The following is a 21,782-nucleotide window of genomic DNA, read 5'->3' on the forward strand; positions in this document are numbered from 1 at the left end:
TTTTTCAAGAAATGTCATACCCATGTACCCGTACTTGTATTGAATCCGCCCCCATGTCCGTGCAAATTAGTATACTAGTTGACTATGACTTAAGTTTTGGTTTCAACAAATTTTTAAACATATTGAAGTGGGTATCATCTATATTTATACACAAATTTAGCAGACTCTAAACTAGTTCTGAGTGATTGCAGAAGAGGAAAAAAATATATATATAAAAGAAAAAAGAACAGCCTCACTGGCCTCATTCATCTTTCATTGCAAGTTCATGCCTCCTTTGCTGCCCAACTTCCACCACCAATGTCATAAGAGCCTCGCACACTTGGGAGGCATCTGCTTCAGATGGGTCATCATTCAATGATGAGTACACCATCCAAGCATGGTCTAATTTACGTTTTGGACGAACTACAACGGATCCAGGGACTTCGGCATCACGACATGTGACAAGCCCATCGCTCTTCTCACCATACCTGATTTGCAGCAGCTGGGCGCATGCAGCCATTACAGCACCAAGGGGAATTACCACTGCAAGTTTTGTAGGTTGATCACTTGCAGATAGGGGAGAAACTGCAGGTAGTTCAGCATGTGCAACATGAGATAATGTGGCTAAAGCAGTAGAAGAAATGCCAGCTTCTGTGTGGAAGGAAACCACAGGGAGTTCTCTTGGCAATTGGTGTTTCATCAAAAATTCTCTCCTCTTCTCATAAGTTAAATCTTCCAAAGCTTGCAAATCACCCTTCACAACAGCAGATAATACGTTAAAATGTTTTTGACATATTTACTGAGACAAATAGTTCTTCAAAGAGTGACTCATAAATCATACTTATGACGTATTAATCCAAAATACCATAAATAAATGCCATCATTTCTTACTATACACAACCCATGGCAGAACTATCTGAAAAGTGAATCAGACTCAAGCCTAGACTTAAAAATTCAACAAAGCCACAGCCCCACTGTTTGGAGTCAGCAACACATCATTTCTTACAATGCTATTCTACCAACCTAGCAATTCAAGCAATAATTTCAAAAAGTTCAAGTGAAAATTATATTCAAAATGAGCCACAACCATGAGAAACATCACTAGATGGATTCTAATTTAGAAGAACATACATTTCTTATACAAGCATAAAAGCAATGATCCAGTATGCATTTCTATAAGAGAGATAGAAAAAGAAAGAGAACAAATAAAACATGCAGTACTTAATTAATAGCCCAACAAAATTTATTATCTAGTGTTATGTAGTGCATGTGAAATACAAAAAAATAATTCTTGCATTAGTTTACAAGTTCAAATATGAGAAAAAACATTAGCCAAGGAACAATCCCCTACCCCACAAAGAAAGACAAGCAAGTACAACAACAAAATCAGGCACATAAAGAAAACATAGAGAAAAAAAAAACAATAACACACCTTAATCACTTGACAGATCAGAATCTCCATGAGTTTCCGTACATTGACATAATCACCAAGCTGTCCTTCTCGCAAGATATCTGAAGGTATGGGGCTACCACCATATGGACTCTGTGCTAATGCCAATCCAGCAACCTTATCTTTCAAATCAGGCCAATACAATGATAAGGCAGCTGCTGCATCTACTCCGCCTTTGCTATGTCCAAGAAGCAAAACACGTTTCCTAGAACCCCAATAGATTTCCTCAATGTACTCCTTTATCTCTCTGGCATTTTTCTCAACGGAAGCCTGATTAGTAATTACTCAGTATTTAGTAAAGAATTCAAGTAAAATTTAATGTGCAGGCATGTCAGACATAATCAAATACCTCGCTGTGAATCTTGGCAATATGACAGGCCAAACCCATCTTGGAGAATCTCATTTTTGTATTAACAAAATAAAGTGGTCCATGGTTGCTGAATAGACCTGCCAATTGCAAAATTAGCCAAACCTGATCAACAGAAAACTACTACCAAAGTTCCAAAAGCTCTAAAGTGCCAACCAACATATTACGAAACTAAAATCAGAGGATGTCATAACAGAATTCCCCCTAACATTCATATCATACAGGGGTTGAAATCAGGGTTTGAAACGAAACTTCCTGTTCACTATGCATCTGAGCTACTCTAACTGCATTATGTAACTTTCAGTAGTTTCAGAATTTCACTATTGACCCTAGATGTTTCCGTTGAAAACACTAGGAGGTGCCAATTGAGTTACAAGGCTCTCAGCTTTCATCTAATCCTTACAATTATTAAGGATACTATTGCCATTTTTAAGATAACAATTGCAAATGGTACCTGGAACAAGTAAGTACACCATTGAGTTTGGCAACTTATGAAGACCATGCCTGACACAGGGAGAAACAACTGATTTAAAAACAGTGAAAACATGCAAGGCAAATGTAGGCATATGAGAATTGAAAGAAGAATACTCTACCGGATATTGTCAAGAATTTCCGTGAACCTTTCAGTTCCATCTTCAACTGGTGGCATTCCTGAAGCACGTTGTAGCCATCCTATATCATCTGCAGACCCACGAACAGTTCGACGAGCCCGGTCAATAAGGCTGAAAGAAAGCATCACCATTATTGATTAAGCAACATCAAACAGACTTACTAAGGTTTCTGATCCATGTGCAAGGTAATATCACTGGGAATGAATAAGAGATAATACAAGGAACTAAATAATCTTCCACTATCTACTTGATATCACAAGCAGAGAGAAGGGAGGGGGGGGGGGGGGGTGGGGGGGGAGGGGGATGACTATTCAACTTAAGACGAACTTCTTTTACACTCCCTTTGTTTCAATTGTACATTTTCAGCATTTTCAGGTGTTTGTTTTGTTGTAAAACCTTGGTCAAAGCTGAAAATACACTGAAGAAAACTTGTAAAATACTTTACCAAGTTCTTTTCGTAAAACATTTTCCTCAACTGGCATCGCTCACCCACACTTGTTTGTCTCGCACAAACCCCCCACCCCACCCTACCAAACCCTCTTCTCTCTCTCACCACCTCTCCCATATCTCTTTCCTCATGTCGCCAATGAAAGATCTGCACACCACTAACGCTATCAACCATAGATCTGTATGCCTCCTTTGTCCCTTATTTCTGTCCTCACGCTGCTTCAACCTCCCTTCTCTCTTTCCTCACGTCAACTCCGATCTGGTTTGTGCTGCCTAGATGCTTAAGTGAATCTGGGTTGATGCCGCCTTGACACTGACGCTGATCTGGTTCCTGATTTGAGTTTTTCATGCTTCCTGATCTGGGTTCGCAATGAATATCTCTCTCTCTCTCTCGGCTTCCTGATCTGGGTTTTGGGGTGGTCAGTGGCATGGATTTGCTCGAGTTTGTGTCGATATGGTGGTTTGTGCTAAGATTTCGTGGGTTGTGAGATCACAATTATTTCTTTTTCATTTCACGATGAAACAAGCACCGAAAATGATTTTCTAAGCATTTTAGAAACACCCCCCCCAAACACTAAAAAAGAAATTGTTTTCAGTTGAAACAATTTTACATTTGAAAACATTTTATAATGAAACAAACGGAGCATTAGTTTAAAACGATTTCCCAACTACCCATGAAGTCAACCTTCACTCAAAAGAAGGTCATCAGGATTCAGCATAAAAAACAAATGCCAGAAATTGATCCAGAACCAATTAAGTAGATTGCTACCAATAAATGAAGTAAAAAAAACATGTTCAAGAGTATAAAACTTTTTTGGGATGAAGAATTACTTCTTTTAAGTTCACAATACATTAAAACAGGTCTATTCAATATTTACAATCACATTATAAATTGATACCTTTTAAACATGGAAATTCCAATTCCTCCAGTAGGATTAGATTCTTCACGTGCGCTAGCATCTTCGGATGCCACTCTAGTAGATGTCCTAGTTATTTCACCATTTATGGGAGCAGCAGTTGCAGTATTAGATGATTCAGCATGCGTTGTTGGATGGCTTCCACTTGAAGACGGGAGATCACAAATAGAAGCCACATATCCCCTAGGTTGTCCACAAGAAAACGTTTCTAACTCCTGTGCATGTACAATGGGATTCCTAGAATCTCTAGAGGGTTCTACTGCAAAAATAACAAAAGTATGCAATTGAATAAATCCAAAATTCAATGCTTAGAAATTAGAATAACTAAGTAAAACAACTAAGTATCACATCATTGCAACAGCTGATAGCTAAAAAGGAAAAATTACTATCAGACAACTACAGGGCATGAACACAGCAACAAATATGATGCACTTTAAATACTGAACACAGATGAGGTAAAGACATTGTTCAAAGGATTGGTTCCATTAAATTTTTTATTTTATTGAACCTTAAATTCATATTCAAATCCGACATTATCCATCATAGAAATATTCAAGGAAGATGCCTCTGAAAAAATAAGACTTGGATTGCCTCTATTGACAAAAATTTCCTTTTGAGGTTTATAAAATAGAAATGCATAAGCTTTTACACACACATTTATCCTAGAAATAGAAAATTGCAGTGACAAGAGAGGAACAAGAGCTTCCAATCCTGAAAACAACATGACAAACTGAGTGAAGATGACAAGATGGGTGACAATTGGAGAAAATGATAATCAAAGGAGGAAGGAAGCTTACCAGAATTATCAGAGAAACAACCAGTAAATATAGAAGTTGTTTGTGCTATATAAGATGCAGCTTCATTTAGTGTTGGTACAGAGGTAAATAACTGAGGAATGAGCCCATTACTTGTCAACCCATCATTTGATGCCTGAAAAAATGGAAATTGTTATAAAAATATTTATCAATTGTAAACTTACCTAATCATCATTGAATAAAGGGAGATATTTATATCAATGTATGAGCATGATAGATAGAAACATATTACTACAATGGAATACTTTTTTTTATGTTTACCAAAACATACAAAACAACAACAGGAGCAACTGTCAGAGCCATACATCTCTAGAATGGCCATATCTTCTTAAAGAGGTGCAACAAACGAAGAACTAACATCAACTCCCAAGATTAGAGCAGATTTTCCAACACCAAAGATAGCCAACCTTCAGGAGGGATCCAAAATGGAATAGACAATAAAGGCTTTAAGTAAAACCCCACAGGTTCCGCATTTAAGCAAAAATTTGTTGAACTATAGGTTCAAACTGGGTTTATAGTAAACCAAGCTTGCAAAATCACTCACACCCTCATCGATTTTTCTACAAACTAATAATATTCTTTATATCATATTTTTAAACAAATTCTCAGACAAAACCAGTTGAGTGAAAGATCGACGACTTCCCAACACATATAGTAGCCTCAAAAGTCACCCCCTCTAATCACAACACGATTTCCCTACTACTACCAGCCTCAGCCGCATCACATTCTCTATTCTTCAGCAAATACTAGCTACATTTTTAAACATCGAAATCATGCATTAAACAATCAATATAGGTTTCACTACATTCAAATATCGAACTTCATGCACCATTCAAGAAAGCACAACAAACTGACAAACTAACAAAGTTAACCTTGACGACTTATCCCACGAAACAAAATGACATTCAACAAGTCAACAACAACAAAACATCAGCCCCAAAATTTGGGAGTTGGCTATGAATCCACAACATACTAATCAAGATCTTCCACATGTATTCTTCTCTTCAATTCTATCTCATTCTCTATTTTTCAGCAAAAATTAGCTACATTTTAAACATCGAAAATTAAGCATTAAATAATCCGTATGGGTTTTACTACGTTCAAATATCGAACTTTGTGCACTATTAAGGAAAGCACAACAAAACTAACAAAGTTAACCTCGCCGACTTATCCCACAAACGAAATGATGTTCAACAAGTTAACAACAACAACAACAAAACATCAATCCCAAAATTTGGGATTCGGCTATGAATTCTCAACAGACTAATCTTCCACATGTCAAATACTAGCTACATTTTTAAACGCCTTCATCCACAAAGATTGGAAAACAAGAAACTATGCATTAAACAATCCAAATACGTTTCACTACATTCAAATATCAACAAAATTGACAAAATGACATTCAACAAAATTGACAAACTAACAAAACCTCGACTTATCCCACGAAACAAAATGACATTCAACAAGTCAACAACAACAACAAAACATCAGTCCCAAAATTTGGGAGTTGGCTACAAATCCTCAACAGACCAATTGAGATCTTCCACACGTCAAAATATAAGCTACATTTTTTAAACACCTTCATCCATGAAGATTGGAAAACAAGAAACTATGCATTAAACAATCCAAATACATTTTACTACATTCAGATATCAAACTTCGTGCACTATTCAAGAAAGCACAACAAATTGACGAACTAACAAAGTTAACCTTGACGACTTATCCCACAAAACAAAATGACATTCAACAAGTCAACAACAACAAAAAATCAGTCCCAAAATTTGGGAGTTGGCTACAAATCCTCAACAGACTAATCGAGATCTTCCACACGTCAAAATATAAGCTACATTTTTTTAACACCTTCATCCATGAAGATTGGAAAACAAGAAACTATGCATTAAACAATCCAAATACGTTTTACTACAATTCAGATATCGAACTTCGTGCACTGTTCAGGAAAAGCACAACAAAATTGACAAACTAACAAAACCACTACTTATCCCATGAACAAAATGACATTCAACAAGTCAACAACAACAACAACAACAAAAACTCAGTCCTAAAATTCTAGAGTCCGCTATGAATCCTCAACAGACTAATCAAGATCTTCCACATGTCAACTATTCCTAATTAAACCAAAGCAACATTTTTTTATATAGCAAGGAATTTAAATTCCAATTATTTCTCAAAAAAAAAAAAAAAAAAAAAAAAAAGAATCCACCTCCAAAATCCAAAAAAAAAAAAAAAAAATCATGAACGAAAATTCAAGACGGTGGTATATATACTCACACCAAACGGCGCGTTTGGCTCACCACGTTTACCATTGCTAGGTTCCTCCATTGAAGCCGATTTTCTCTTTTTCAATCAAATCGCATAGCAAAAACAATATATTTACATTAAAAAAAAAGATTGTGTGTTAAAAAAAAAAAATATATATATATATATAAATAAATATAAAAATTTGAAGAATATATATATATAGAAAGTTGTGTTATTAGTTATTACCTGAGGTAGAGTTATCCACTTTCGCATCAGAGAGAAATTTTTTTTATAAAAAAAAATGAGACAATTTCTAGAAACAGCTTGGTCCAATTGAATAAAATTTAATTATTTTAAGGGGGGGTTTTGGATTTGACTCATTTGAGAGAGAGAATCGTTTCTTTTTCTTTCATGGAGAGTTTCTTAACGGCAAACCGATGCAATGTCAAAACCCAAACGTTGATTCGTCTTTTGGGCCTGAAGCCCAGTTTTGGTTAAATAATTAATAACGGTTGGTATTGTTTCGTGGGCCGACCGTTGGGTTCATGATTTTTTTTTTTTTTTTTTTTTTTTTTGTTGACAAGATTGGGTTCATGTCTCAACAATATACTATTAGAGTTTTATAAAATAAAAAATAAAAACAATATACTATAGAGGATGGTTTTAAAAATCAGAATTGGGTCGGTTTTTACTAGGCCGGTTTAGAATTTGGTTCTCGGTTGATCGGACGGTTCAGTCCAATTTTTAAAACAATGCTATAGATTTATTAAGTTTTATAATTTTTTTTTTCACAATATGTTGATATTACTTTTATTATACAATAATCAAAACATGTTATCTTAGTAGTTGTGAAAAATATTGTAAAATTATTGTGTTTTTTAAACTTATTGAACTTTTATTGAGGTATAAAGGAAATGACAATGATTTTCAACGTTTACTAAAATGCTAATTTTTAAAAAAAAATTTAAGCTTTGTTAGAAATATAAGAATTACAACGATTCCTAAGACTATGCACCAAATAATTGTTTTCTAGCATTTGTTGTTCAGAAAGCACTTGAGATTGTTGCTGCACTCGAAGATCCAGAATGTAGCACACTGTCCCATAAGCTCACTTATGTTGAATATATAATTCTATCAATTACCTCTTCTAGGAGAAAATATAGATATCTGCAAAAATCTTGCATCTTCACATACTTTTTGATTTTCAATAATTCAACTAAACAATGTGTATGGGTGACAAAAACATAGGGATGAGAGGAAAATGGCTAGCTATCGTCAGTCAGAATACTCAGTCAAGCTTAAACCCACATGCAGAGAAATGGAAACCAACAATGTCGGTAGGGCTGTTTCAACACATTTTGTGGCCTAATACGACAATTTAAAGTAGGAAATTTTATAAAAAAATTATTAGTTTATTCTAATATCCCAATGGTAGTACTCGTTGAACTCTAAAAGCCATCAAGTTGATATTTGTTTTTCTAAACAACTTTAGCTCAATTGAATTGGTTTCATCGTATTATTACCACTATGATCATGCTAAAATAATGAAATATAATTATGTTATTGGCATGTTAAATGCCTTTCATTCAAAATATGGTCATATTTCTATGTTTTTATTTTATTTTTATATGTATAGAGTATTTTAAATAAAAAATAATTTTTTTAAATACTTGTAAATTTTTAAGGATGTCATTTCTAGTGAATACCTCAATTCAGTTTTAAATAGATTCTTTCAAATCTCACCCAAATTCATGGTCCACAAAAATAGGCCTAGTCTATACATTTTGGGGCTATGAAAATGTAAAATATATTATTACTTAATATTATACGTGATACATGAACTATTTTCATATATTTATAAACGTATTTTAAAACTTGTAGTTCTAAAAATATCGAAATAATCATTATTAGAATAAATATCATATTTAGATGGTTACTATCTCTTTTGGCAATGTTTGACTTTAGTTATTAAACAATAGGTCCCTATTATTCCAAAAAAAAAAAAACCCTAGTTTGGAAAAAAACTCTTCAAATTTCTCATATATCTCTTTTTTGATTGTGAATTTTGAAAATCTAACCGTTAAATTTCATGTTCTTTATGCTCTTAGCATGTGTAGGGACAAAGGCTTAAAATCATGTAGTGGGCTTTGGGCTTCACCCGGGACAATTGACAAATCCGAGGAGAGGCAAATGATTGTAAAAGGGACTCACAGTTAAAATCCCATAAACAGGAAATGCATGAAAGATGATCCGAGGAGGAATACCTCTTCAGATGCGATTGACGTAGCGCAAATGCGTAACCCTAGCAATTAGAGGGCCCCTTCGTAAGGCCCTAATGATGGGAGTGTGCCATATAAACATACGGGGAAGAAGGAAACACAAAATATCTAAGGAAAAACTGCTACCACCGCATTAAATGTAATGCAGTTACTTTTCTAGCCGCATTTATGTGAAGATGACCTCTGAACAGTGTTACCTTAACTACCACAACTCACAGAAGGTTGAAGGGGGGTATCTGATGGGATAGACACTTAAGTAAGAATTCAGATGATCAACAAGTGTAGGATCAAAATGGCTCAAAGAAGGCTATATAATGTGAGAGATCCCCATGAGATAGGGATCGAAAAATAGAGAAAGTACACTGTAACAATCTGAACTGTCTTAATATCCAACTGTGATCAATATACAATACCTGTGACCTTTTCAAACTAAAAGTCCATTGATATCAACATCTATTATTTATGTTTGATTGTCATTTAGTCCAATACTAACCGTTGTTCAATTCACTAGGACCTAGTTCTTTGACCCATTCTCTACAAATTTATTGTATTGAGCTCATTGGACCAAGACTCCATACAATTTGGGTTTGGGCTCCAAATTGTGACCCTACACCATGTATATCAAATTTCATTCAAATAAGATGTTATTTACTATTTGATCAATAAACTTATTTTTTATACACAATTTTAGATCACGAAAACTTGAAATTTTAACATTTTTTTGATAACATAGCAATTGATTTTTGATATTCTTGAAAAGTTTGCAAGCATAAAGGACATAAAAAAAATATGTAATCCAACGGTTAGATTTTCAAAATTCATACTCAATATAAAAGATATATAAGGCGTTTGTAAGATTTCTCTCTAAACTAGTTTAGAGAGAAACTTTGTTCCACTTTTCCCGAGAAGGAAATCATCTTCTTTCAAAGGTACTGCTTGGTTCACTTTACACAAATATATTTAATTTTACGTATCAATTATTGAAATTGCTACTTTGAACTCTCTTTTTTTTTTTTTTTTTTAAATTCTTTTAATTAGCAATTAATTTTTTTTTTTATAGAAAATTGATTTTTTAAATAAAAATATTGTTTCTTGATGCTGAGAAAATGTCACGTCAATTGCTGGCATGTGTTTGATAATGGAGAAATGTACTTCACGTTTCATCGCCTATTAGGCTAAATTGTTCTTTATGAGAAGAGACAGTATCACAGTAATGGTCTTTAAATAATATCATTAACAAAAAACAATTGCTCTTATGATTGGAGATTGTGTTTCTTGTTATTAGTACATATGGATACTTCATCAAATGAGGTCTATGTCCAAGAGCAACCAGCCCACATAGCAAAAATTGTGTTCAAAACAGGGTTAATGTCATCAATCCTTGGTGAAATGAACAAGGGCATGTTCATTGTGCAGGCAAGGCTTTCTGGTGCCAGAAATATTATTGATAGAATCTTCAGTCTCCACCATGTGTTTTTTTTTTTTTTTGGGGGGGGGGGGGGGGGGGGGGGGAGGTGGCGCTAGATATGTTTTGTTAATTAGAACTTGGTTGTAAAAACTAGACCGAAGGCAAAACCAGATTTACCTCTAGTTCTTGATTTTGACTAGTTATTGGGGTTTTTTCTAGATCGAACTAGTGGCCGGTTCCTGATTCAACCAGTCGGTCCAGTTTTAAAACCACGAGTTAGAATTGAATTGGATTTGGATTGTAATCTTGTTTTTGTTGGTATTGTGCTTTAGTTTGTATTTGGGGATTATAATCTTGATATGAGTTTGGATTGTAATTCTTTTTTTGTTGGTATTGTCTATTGTGCTTTAGTTTTTATTTGGGGATTGTAATCTTGATATGATTTGATTATAAATTTGCTCTTATTTATGATGATGTAGTTCTAATTCTCAATTTAATATTAATAATAGTAATTCAAAAAAAAAATTGTCCAACCCAATCCAACTTGGTCCACATGGGTTGGATTGGACCCTTGTGATAGGTTGGGCTGGATTTTTTTTAACCCACCATGGTGAGTTGGTTTGAAAAAGACTCATTAACCCAACCCATGCACAGCCCTACCACCTATAATCCTATGTGAAATTGACCGTAGTCGAATTGGAACACGTGTCCAAAACACAAGGATCAATGTAAACGTGTCTGTATTTAACCATTAGAACTGGATGCATTTGCTGTATCTTGAGGACATGACATATATGTGTCAATGCTTGAATAATTGTGTCATTATAAATAGGAAACCATCAAAATAAACTCTATGAATCAACTTCTTTTCTTTTTTATCTTATTTTATTCTTTTAATATGAACAAAAAAAAGGTCTTGTGTCACCGATCTTGCCCACTTAAACCCAAATTCAATATGGTGTGAGGCACCCTTAAGTACGTTAGGGTTATCCACATCACATCATATCATTTTTTTTCTCTAAAGCGTGTGACTTTAACCAACACACTCCCGCAAGCATCACGTGGTGTCAGTCTGTAACTCCTACCAACGAACCACAACCCCAGGACTCTATGACTCAACTTCAATAGTTAAGAAATGGGGAGATTTTATTTAACTAAGTTACTGTCATCATTTGATAAAATTCAGTTTTGCACTTATTCACAAAGGTTTTTTTTTTTTTTTTTGGTTTATAATCCACAAAGTTGTATTATTATTTTTTGGTTGTATCCTGTAGTATATGTAACACACAATGTGCTGTTATCAACCATGTAATTTGATCATAAGCTTGTAAGTTTTTGTTGAGCAAATTAAAAACCTTTTGTAAATGTTGTTCACCCCCTAAAGAATGAATAAGCATGAAAACATGTAGACCAAGAAATTATAGGCGAAACAAAACATCAAATTGCAGTACAGATGTTATAATTATGTAATTGGTCATACTGACACTTCCATAATTTCAGGACATATATCGAAGTTAGATAGTTTAATATTCTTAATTCCCAATTCTTTAGATATTACTAATTTCAAATGCAACATAACATTCCTCCGAAGAAGATAATTCATAAGTAGTTAAAGATTAAACCAAGAAATTGTCTCCAAGATGTGATTACAGGCTACGGACGAGTATGCCTTCGAAAGTAATGCCTGGTCCAAATGCTAAGGCAAGCCCCCATTCTTCTCCTTGTATCTTCAACTCCTCTCTCATATACTCCATAACATAGAATATGGTGTTGCTACTAACATTCCCATAATCCATTAATGCCCTTCTACTACACTCTAGCTTCTCACTTCTTAAATTCAGTTTGTTCTCAAGCCTATTAAGAATTGCTGGTCCACCAGGATGAACAGCCCAAAACAAGTCATTGAACTCTTTTATATCACCCTTTGCCATGAGCTTCTTGCAAAACTTCTCAATGTTATCCTCAATCTTCTGGGGTAGGTCTCTTCCAAGCTTAAAGTTTATACCCTCTTCAGAGAGCCTACCATCAATCACATTATGTGTATCTGGCAAGAATTGTTGGACAGCATAGTTTAGCTCCATGAAAGGAGACTCTTGACCTGTTAAAGGGTCAGTTCCAATAATCACAGCTGCAGCTCCATCACCAAAAAGTGCAGCCCCTACAAGGTCATAAGGGCGGTCCTTGTTAGGTGGGCGAAAACCCAGGATAGTAGTCTCAGAAGTGGTTAATAAAACCCTGCTTCCTGGATTGTTTTCAGCTATGTCCTTGGCAACTCTAAGGCCAGTGACACCACCATAACAACCTAGAAAATATAGCATGACGCGGCTAACATCAGTCCTTAGGCCAAGCTGACTAGCAAGGTAAAGATCACCACCCGGTAAGCGTATTTCACTTGAAGAAACATAGACTATGTGAGTGATGTCTTGTGCTGGCCTTCCCCATTCCTTGATGCAAGCAAGGCTGGCTTCCAAGGCCATTTCCACCACTGCTGGGTTTGCGATTTCAAGCCTTTGCTTGATTGTTGGTGAGCCCTCAGTAACCAGTTCAGGGTATTTGTCTAGGATCTCTTTGGACATCACTGTGTATCTTGTCTTCACAGTGGTAGTTTTGCCTAGCAAAAGAGAGATGCATGGTGAGTCCAGGGAATCAATGTGTAGAAAGACTTCCCATGGCTGCTAATACAACAAAGGTTATATTTCCCAAAAGAGAATTGACAAAAAAAAAAAAAAAAATTGTGAAGATGTATTCATTAAAAACATTCGATTCTATGTAAAGATGATAAAATTAAGGTTAAATGGCATATTTGGTCATCAACCTTTTATCTTTGTTTCAAGATCATCCTTATACTTTGATATGTTCCAAAAAGGCTCTTATTGTCATCCAACAGTTGAAAAATGCTAAGGTTACAAATAGAATTCATGAAACCAAAGTCAATTTGATAATTTGGAGCTAATGGAAAGGCATGAAACATTTCGTTTGTCACATAAATGATAATAAAGTGGGAGGCAAGTGCCTTTCACCAAAAGTGACAGGTCACAGATTTAAGTCTAAGAATCAGTCTCTCTAATAAATTGGGGTAAGACTGCCTACCATAACCCTTCTCAGATCTTACAAAAGTAGAAGTTTTGTATGCTTGGTATGACATAGGTGGTGATAAAGACCATTTTGAAATAATTTTTAAAAAAGAGGAACAAAAGTGAATCATTTTAGAGTATAAAGACAAGTTTGAAACAAAGGTCAAAAGTTGAGTACCAAATATATAATTCAATTAAAACTAAACAAGGACAATTTAGAAAGCAACAAATTGAATTTGGTATAAAAAGGTTCCAAGCGCAAATCGAAGTAATAATATTTGCTTACACAGGCGCTCCAATTTCTCCTTAATGGACGAGTCTACACATTTTGTGTCACGAATGTAGCCCTCAACCAAGCAATCTTGAGGAACGAGTTGGCTAGGAAAAGCCTTGCCCAATGCAAGGACTGTTGCCTTTCCTGGTGTGGGAATACGTCTAGTTTGTGCAGAATAGTGGTTTGGGGTGCCATTGCCATTAGTTCTTGACATCTTTTTAGTAGTTGTGGCAAGAAGATAGAGTTTGAGTTTGATATGAACTTAGGGAGACTTGTCAATCATATATAATGGGGAGATTGGGCTTGTTTTTGGAGAGAAGTTGGTACCAAGAGAGAATAGCATGAAGAGAGAGGAAATGATTACTTTATTAGGTTTGGTTGTCTTTTGGGTTCTTGGGTTGGAAGTGTGAAGATTTATTTAGGTAACGATCTTTTTCTTTCTTGGTTTAAGTACTTGTCCCAATTCTAACTTACCATTCCTTTGTGCTGCTTCGTATGAAAGACTAAAGAAAAGAGTTGGATAGCCCATTTAATATAGGAACTAGAGAGAACCTTTTCTTATTCTTCTCTCTTCAACCAGAAAACTCAAAAATAAAAAATAAAAAAGCATAAACCCATAGCACCAAAAACAATAGAAAATGCAAAAAATGAATTTTCTATTTTCATCCAGTTATTCTGGCTTTTGAAATCTTCCAAGCAATTAATTGTGACAGTTTCAATTGACCCATAACCCGGGAAAAAAAAAGAAGGTACCAAGTAGTGAATACAGGAACCTAGTTGATGACTATGAGAATAAACAATACCTGCTTTGCAATTACATTAACAAGTTACAAGTTTATAGCGCCATTTTGTCAAGAATAACAATTTCCCTGTATCCCTAACCAGGGAAGACACGCATTGTAAATCTTCAATGTCTAGGTTGTGCTCAAGTTTATTATGGAGAAGGAGTGCTGCTGACGAAATTTCCTCATCACAACAGTGAACCACTCAAAGAAGCATGGTAGCACAACAAACTAACAACTGGAATTATTTAAAAAATATATATATATATATATATGTATATATTCAGTGCCATCTGCCTAGACATATTTGTTTCGCCTTAGCTTGATTTAACTGCCAACAGCTAGAGACATAATTGGTCCACTTTTCCCTTATTTTTAAATCTAAAATTCCATTAGGGGGCTGGAAAGTGGAAACAAAGTAGCAAAGAAAGGATTATAGGTAATGTTTTTCTTGAGATTATGTATCACAAAGTGCACATTTTTCACAAGCAAAACAGGAAAACATATAACAGAACAACCCCTACATGAGAAGGTAGAGTGCAACTGGTAAGCGGATAAAAATCTTATTGTCATATACTGGTAGAGTAAACGGTATTATTCCCTTAATCTGCCACAACCACAATGAACACAATGCAATTCACATCCCTAAACAAATAAAAATCTTGTTGTCATATACTGGTAGAGGAAACAGTATTATTCCCTTAATCTTCCATAAATGCGACGAACACAAGTCACAAGATGTTCTTGGATTGATACCTGCAGTCTGCAGACATGAGTGAAAGAAATTAGATCAAGTTATGTGTGTTTGTGAGTGAGCATGGGTGATTGGGTGTATGTAAGAGAGAGACTAGACAATTTATTTTAAAAAATTAGATCAAGTTATTTAAAAAAATTTATTGCATACAGGAAAAATTCTATGCCTCATATGACTAGACATCCATAGAAGAGACCAACGGATATACTCCAAGTGAGGCCCCAAATCATGTTACATGGACTGGAGCTTTTAATGAAATCATTTAGGAAGCAACATGTGGTTACAAATGTATGAGCTAATTTGTTTATAAATATAAAAAATGATAGGGAAATACAGATATCTCCTCCAGATCAATACCCTTAGCACATACATAAGGGCAGCTCTTAGAGGAGTAGCCCTTACGCAACAAGGTAGAAGTTCCTTTTTTGCTCATAATATTCTGGTCTTTTCTTTTATAGTGGAGTCACTTATTTTCCTTGGCTAACTAGTATTTGAATAAGGTTTAGTTAGCTTTTCCTTGCCTAGATTGAGCTAATGTTACTCCCTTTTCTCTCATGTTGATTGGAGTTATGTAGTTCAGTCTAAAAAGGAAGGACAATTGATCGCACTTGGCACAGAACAACCATAAGCTGGCTCTTTACTCCCTCAAGTGCTTCCAATTGTTTGATTTTTTTTTTTTTTCCCCAATGTTAGAAGGAACAACAGAGGAAAAGGCTGCCCCAGCCAACTAAATTGACTGAGATACATTCTTTCTTGGGGGACCATGCCCTCAGGAGAAACAAGAGATGATTGCCTCTCAATAGAATTCCTATTTGGGGGATATTGACCCATAGTAGTGGGGGATATTGACCCATAGTAGAGGGGAGATATCCATATGTTTTCACAAAATCAATTAAAATTATAAATCTTAGTTTTACCATCATAATTTAAAGGGCTTTCCCATACATGAAGACCAAAAGGAAAAAGCTAGGAGAATGGATTGAAAAGTATGCAGTGTGGCCATAACTTGAACACGACAAATACTTATATATGTGAGAATCCCACTCAAGAATTGAAAACAAGCATTGATATGAGTCATTCACTAAAACAATGAAAGATATAGTCTACTTCCATATTTCGTACGTTTCAGCAAGATGGCAAGTGAACCAAATAAAGTTATCTATAATAAAGTGCAGCAAAAAAAAAAAAAAGAATAAATTTTATGATGATCCCAGGAACTTATTACCAGAATTTTTGAGATGCTGAAAATAACTCCCTTGAGAAGCAGTGTTTCAAAATGCGAATAGGAATAGGGATGTGGGGAATTTTGTGCCTTCAATTTACAGTGATGTAACAGCCAAAGTCATACGCTTATGAAAATCATATCCAGACTTTATTCAGCATTTCCCTCTGCACAACAACAAATGGGCTGCAATTTTAGAGAAGAATTAAAATTCAAGCATGTACATAGTTTTGATGATAAAACAAAGAAAATTACCAAATCAATTCAATTCCTTGGAAAAAATTATCCAAAAATTGTCATGTGCTCAAACATTGAGCTTGGGCTCTCTCCACATTCTTTCACCATCAACAATAAGCTAATCAAGGAGTCGTGATGTTTGAAGCTGACATTCCATGCAAGGCTTCCTGCCCTCTTCTGGTGCTCTTCTGGGTTTCCAACCTGTGAAATAGACTAAATAATTTTAAATAATCCTTCAGAGCAGCAACTTTTATGCTTTTAATGCTGTCTGAATGCATTTTCAAGCCAGCAAATTTATAATAACTTTAACCAACACTAATCTTACAGGACAACTGAAAAAACGAGAATTAAACATAAAACACATGCACACTCGGGACTTACAGTTTTTGAGGTCTTGACTTCTCAGCGCTAGACTTTGGACTTGGAGCAGGTCTGTCCAAATGCCCCTGTTCTGGAATCCTCTTAGATACAAACCCAGCTTCCCGTGATCTTCCCCCAGCATCTAGGGCAGTTTTCAAATCATATAGGCAGGTCAAATTTTGATTTACTCCTTTCTCCACCATTTCATAGTACAAACCAAATGCTTCTGAGAGTTTATTCATTTTACAAAGGCCCAAAATCACTGTATTGCACATATCTGTGTCAATACTTTGATCCTTATCCAAGGCAAATAGCAACATTTCATGTGCATCTAACAGTTTTCGATTCTGGCAAAGGAAACCAACCAATTCTTCCATTTTAACTGAGTATCCATTCTCATAAATCAAGCCAACAATCTGAAATGCCTTATCTTTCAGCCCACTACCAAAAAGTAACCTTATACATTTTGTTGAGAGATTTATATTTTGTCTAATTTTTTTCTCTAACATCAACATTATAGAACTGGCAGATTCATGTGCACAGCCCATCTCTAGAAGTTCTGCAAATATGGAATGGAATGTTTCTGTTTTTGGGACATGAGCGCTTTTTAGCATCTTCTCTAGTGTCTGCTGGGCAAGAAGAGGCTTTCCCTTCTGCATGAAACCATCAATCAAGGATTCATAGATCTCAACATCGGGCACAAAATCTCTTCTTAACATCCAGACTAAGAGTTCATATCCAGCTTCATATGTACCTTCCCTACAATGTCCCATGATTAAGGTTTTGTATGATGGAGGGTCTTGTGTTCCCCTTTTCATTAGCTGCCGAAACACTCTCTCAGCCTTTTTTGTTTTCCCATTTCCACACAGATATTCAAACATAGGGTTGTATGCAGCCACAAGAGGCTTACAACCAACAGCACTAAACAGGATTTCCTTCTCTGATAGCTCATCAAACAACTCCTCTGCCCTACCATAATCCCCAATCTGACACAAGCTACGTATTATAACACTATATGTAGCTGAATCTGGTTGGACCTGCAACTCAGACATCTTATCAAACATTTTTAACGCTTCATCCAAATTTCCAGCACTGCAATGAGCATGAATTAATGTATTGAATGTACATGTATCAGGAGTAAATCCTCCAACTCCCTTCATTCCCTCCAAAATCTCTTTTATCTTATCCAGCTTCCCTGCCTCGCAAAGCCCCTTAATTAGAGTATTATAAGTAACTACATTAGGTTTAAGCCCTTGACTACTCATCTCTTCAAGAACAACCAAGGCCTCATCAATCTCTTGTTTCATACAGTACCCTCTAATCAAAGTCGTATAAGTAACAACATTAGGATTCAAATCCACACTTCTCTTACTCATACCCTTCACCACATTATGCGCGATACTAATCTTCCCTACCCTACACAGCCCATCAACAAGCGTATTATACGTAACAACATCCGGTTCACATTTAAAACGTGACATTTCCTTAAAAAAATGAAACCCTTCATCAACCATTGTGTTCATACAAAAACCTCTAATCAAAATATTAAACGTATAAGTATCCGGAGTAACACCATATGTACTAAGCATTTCATCATACACACTCTTCGCCATATTAGTCCGACCCCGTTTAAGCAAAATTGACAAAAGACTATTGAATGAAACAACCGAAGGCGAAACCCCTAACGACTTCATTGTTGAAAACAGCTTTATAGACTCTTGGAACAACCCGGCTCGACCATAGTTCCTAATTAAGCTATTGAAGAACCTGTCCTCGAGCTTAACCGCTCCATTAGATCGTTTATCAATGGAAAACAGGAAATTTCTTGCTACATTGAGATTTCTATGGCGACCCAAGATTTCTAACATCATGAAGTATGATTGGGCAGTGTGAGAGAAACCCATTTGTTGTACCCACTTGAAGAACTGAAAGGCTTTGGATGGGGTTGTGATGAGGCGGAGAACTTGGAGCACAATGGTTTTGGATAGCGAGTCAGAGAGTGAGGATTCGAGGTCATTTGACCAAGGGTTGGAGTTAATGAGCCTAGCCATGGCTTTAGCCTTTTTCTTTTTGGGTTTGAGTTTAACACTCTGGTGGTTTGGTTCTTTGTTGTTGTTGTTGTTATCATTGTTCTCGTTGTGGGTATTGGTGTTTTGAGAGGAATACCACCTGGGTTTTGAAAATTAGTTAAGAAAAAGATACATATAGAAGTGTAAAGTGGTGTGTGTTGGGTAGTGAGAAAATGAAGAAAGAAAAGAGAAAGTTACCTGGGAGTTGAATGAGGCTGAGAGTTAGAGTTGAAGAATTGCTTTCTTAAGAGTGTCAATGATCGACTTTGAGAATTGAGAATGGCGGCCATGACTTGAAAGTGCTGGAATTTTGCTTCATTACCTGGGAGTTGAGTGAGGCTTGAAACGAGCTTCGGTTTAGGATGGTCCGCTGGAGTAGGGAAAGTGGTAGTGACTAGCTAGGTTTTTTTATTTTTTTTATTTTAACGTGATGCTAACCCGCAGTTGGAGCCCTTTTTCTGTCCTCAAATAATTTGTGTATGGAGAGGTGTCAATTCAGCTACAAGACCTTTATCGGTGACTAGTTAGATTTATTTATTTATTTATTATTTTTTTTAATGAATATGATTATGTGGATTATGAATTGTGATTGAGAGCTCATTGAATTAAATTGAACACATCATTAAATTATTGAATGAGAGGACCATAAGCATTGTAGATTTGGGTGATTAAAATTCATATATTTTGTAAGAATACTAAATAATTTCTCTTCAGCTTTTAATAACTAAAATTTGCTTCTCAAAATAAATAGAATAATAAGCTAAAGTCCAAATTGCATCACTAATTTTGGATTAAATGTAAATTTTGTCTCTAATATATATTTATAAAATTTAGGATAAATTGCAAATTACACGTTTGGAGTATTTGGATTTTACTTCTTGAAATTTGAGAATGTTTAGATTTTATATCTTAACGTTTTAGAACTTAGATTTTAGTTCTAAGTTTTAGGGGTGTTTGGATTTTACTCCATATTGAACTTAACCTAGCCATAATGTATGGGAGTTATTGGTGATATCCAGCTACTAACTCGGTGATCTAAGTATGTGGATTCACGATTTATGGTGAGTCTGGTGGCAGCGAACCGAGTTCAACTATGGCCAAATAAATTTCCTTTTGATACTCTCGTATTTCGGAAGGGTATGTTACAATCTAATCTCTAAGTGGAGGTTGATACAATTTCCTAATAAGTTCATGTTTCCAATTTTGTTTGGAGGAATTTATTTGATCAGCTAATTTGATTTGCAATATTTCTCCCTCAATGGCTGAAGGATGATTTGGGAATATCCTTATCCCTTTATCCCATCCCTCCCCTCTTATTCCCACTCACATCTCTCTCATCTTATTTCTTTTCCGCTTTTCTTCTCCTTTGCCATGGTTGACACTCACTCCCTTCCCCCACTAGAAAATATAACCATCTCCATCACTTCATCTTTGCTATACAAGTCTATGCTATTTTTAATCTTTTGCTCATATGCATTTTCTATAGATGCCGAAATCATCAATATGTTACCTTCATTAGTTTTACAATTTAAAAACCTTTGGAAAAAACTTCATTCCACTTCTCAATTATTGAATGTAGTTCCAAAAACTTCATTCCACTTCTCCAATACGGAATGCCCTTAAAACTTTTGGTATGTGCATGTTATCCTTACCTTCAATCTTATACAAAGAATAAACTTTAGCCTAGATCTACAGAGTGTATTTTTTTTTTTTTTGGCTACTTCTCCTTTATTATCCAAAACTCATCTTTATCTGGATCTTTCCACAAATAAAATTAACATCTCCTACTTCACTCCATTGGTTATGATGAGAAAACTCTTATTTGACATTAAAAAAGGCTTCTTTTTTTTTTTTTTTTTGAAAGCAAACCCAATTTCATTCAAACAGCAGTGGGAGAATCCAAATACAAACCCTCTAAGGCCGGGGCGGTGAATCTTCTAGCCAAACAATATCCTCACTAAGATGCCTAGCATAAGGAGATAAAGAGTGTGATACACCATTTGCACTACGTTTGATGCTATGAAAATCCACATGTCGCAAACAGCTAGCCATACATCGAATGTCATCATAGAGATTTCCCAGGCGAGACAAATCTACCCGATTTGATTTGATGGATTTCATTACATTTATATTGTTGCCTTCCACAATCAGTTTTGAAAAACCAACATCCACTGCAAATTCCAAAACTTTTCTACACACCAATACCTCTGCCTCCTCACTATCCACTACTGCATGACTCTTCAATGACAGAGCTGCCATGACTTGCCACCTATTATTTCGAATTATCACTCCTATACCTGAAGATGTCATGTCCGCAAACACCGTTGTGTCAAAGTTGAGTTTATACATAGTTCCCTCGGGTGGCTGCCATAACTGTGAGTGATCCTTAGTCTTCGACACCGCTAGCTGTGTTTGTGCACCTTTATACTCAGCTAAAAAGCTACTGGCTCTCGCATTAAGTCTACTAGGCTCTTGCAT

At 35.5% G+C, this 21,782-nt stretch overlaps 3 protein-coding genes across 5 annotated transcripts; all 3 read right to left on the reverse strand.

The window, feature by feature from the left end:
- Positions 1-7,234, reverse strand: LOC115987779. 3 transcript variants are annotated; one of them, XM_031111374.1, is made up of 9 exons: positions 7,092-7,234; positions 6,876-6,941; positions 4,569-4,701; positions 3,754-4,030; positions 2,390-2,518; positions 2,251-2,300; positions 1,779-1,876; positions 1,412-1,699; positions 1-733 (listed from the first exon to the last, which is right to left on the reverse strand). In XM_031111374.1, exons 1-9 carry the CDS (start codon positions 7,116-7,118, stop codon positions 242-244), a joined length of 1,560 nt encoding a protein of 519 aa, XP_030967234.1. In that variant the 5' UTR covers positions 7,119-7,234; the 3' UTR covers positions 1-241. The 3 variants fall into 3 exon arrangements, with proteins under 3 accessions (XP_030967234.1, XP_030967233.1, XP_030967235.1); XM_031111373.1 differs by having other exon boundaries at positions 6,876-6,947; XM_031111375.1 differs by lacking the exon at positions 6,876-6,941 and having other exon boundaries at positions 7,092-7,233.
- Positions 7,235-11,950: 4,716 nt separating this feature from the next.
- On the reverse strand, positions 11,951-19,696 carry LOC115986440 (pentatricopeptide repeat-containing protein At1g02060, chloroplastic-like). The gene is given in 5 exon segments (XM_031109459.1): positions 11,951-13,143; positions 13,893-14,262; positions 14,385-14,421; positions 17,290-19,404; positions 19,503-19,696. Coding segments are annotated over 5 exon segments (3,579 nt in total). The 5' UTR covers positions 19,595-19,696; the 3' UTR covers positions 11,951-12,178.
- Positions 19,697-21,218: 1,522 nt separating this feature from the next.
- LOC115985090 lies at positions 21,219-21,782 on the reverse strand. The gene has a single exon (XM_031108060.1). It carries the CDS (start codon positions 21,780-21,782, stop codon positions 21,219-21,221), a length of 564 nt encoding a protein of 187 aa, XP_030963920.1.

The sequence above is a fragment of the Quercus lobata genome, chromosome 4 (genome assembly GCF_001633185.2).
Source record: "Quercus lobata isolate SW786 chromosome 4, ValleyOak3.0 Primary Assembly, whole genome shotgun sequence".
NCBI classification, from domain to species: Eukaryota; Viridiplantae; Streptophyta; class Magnoliopsida; order Fagales; family Fagaceae; genus Quercus; species Quercus lobata.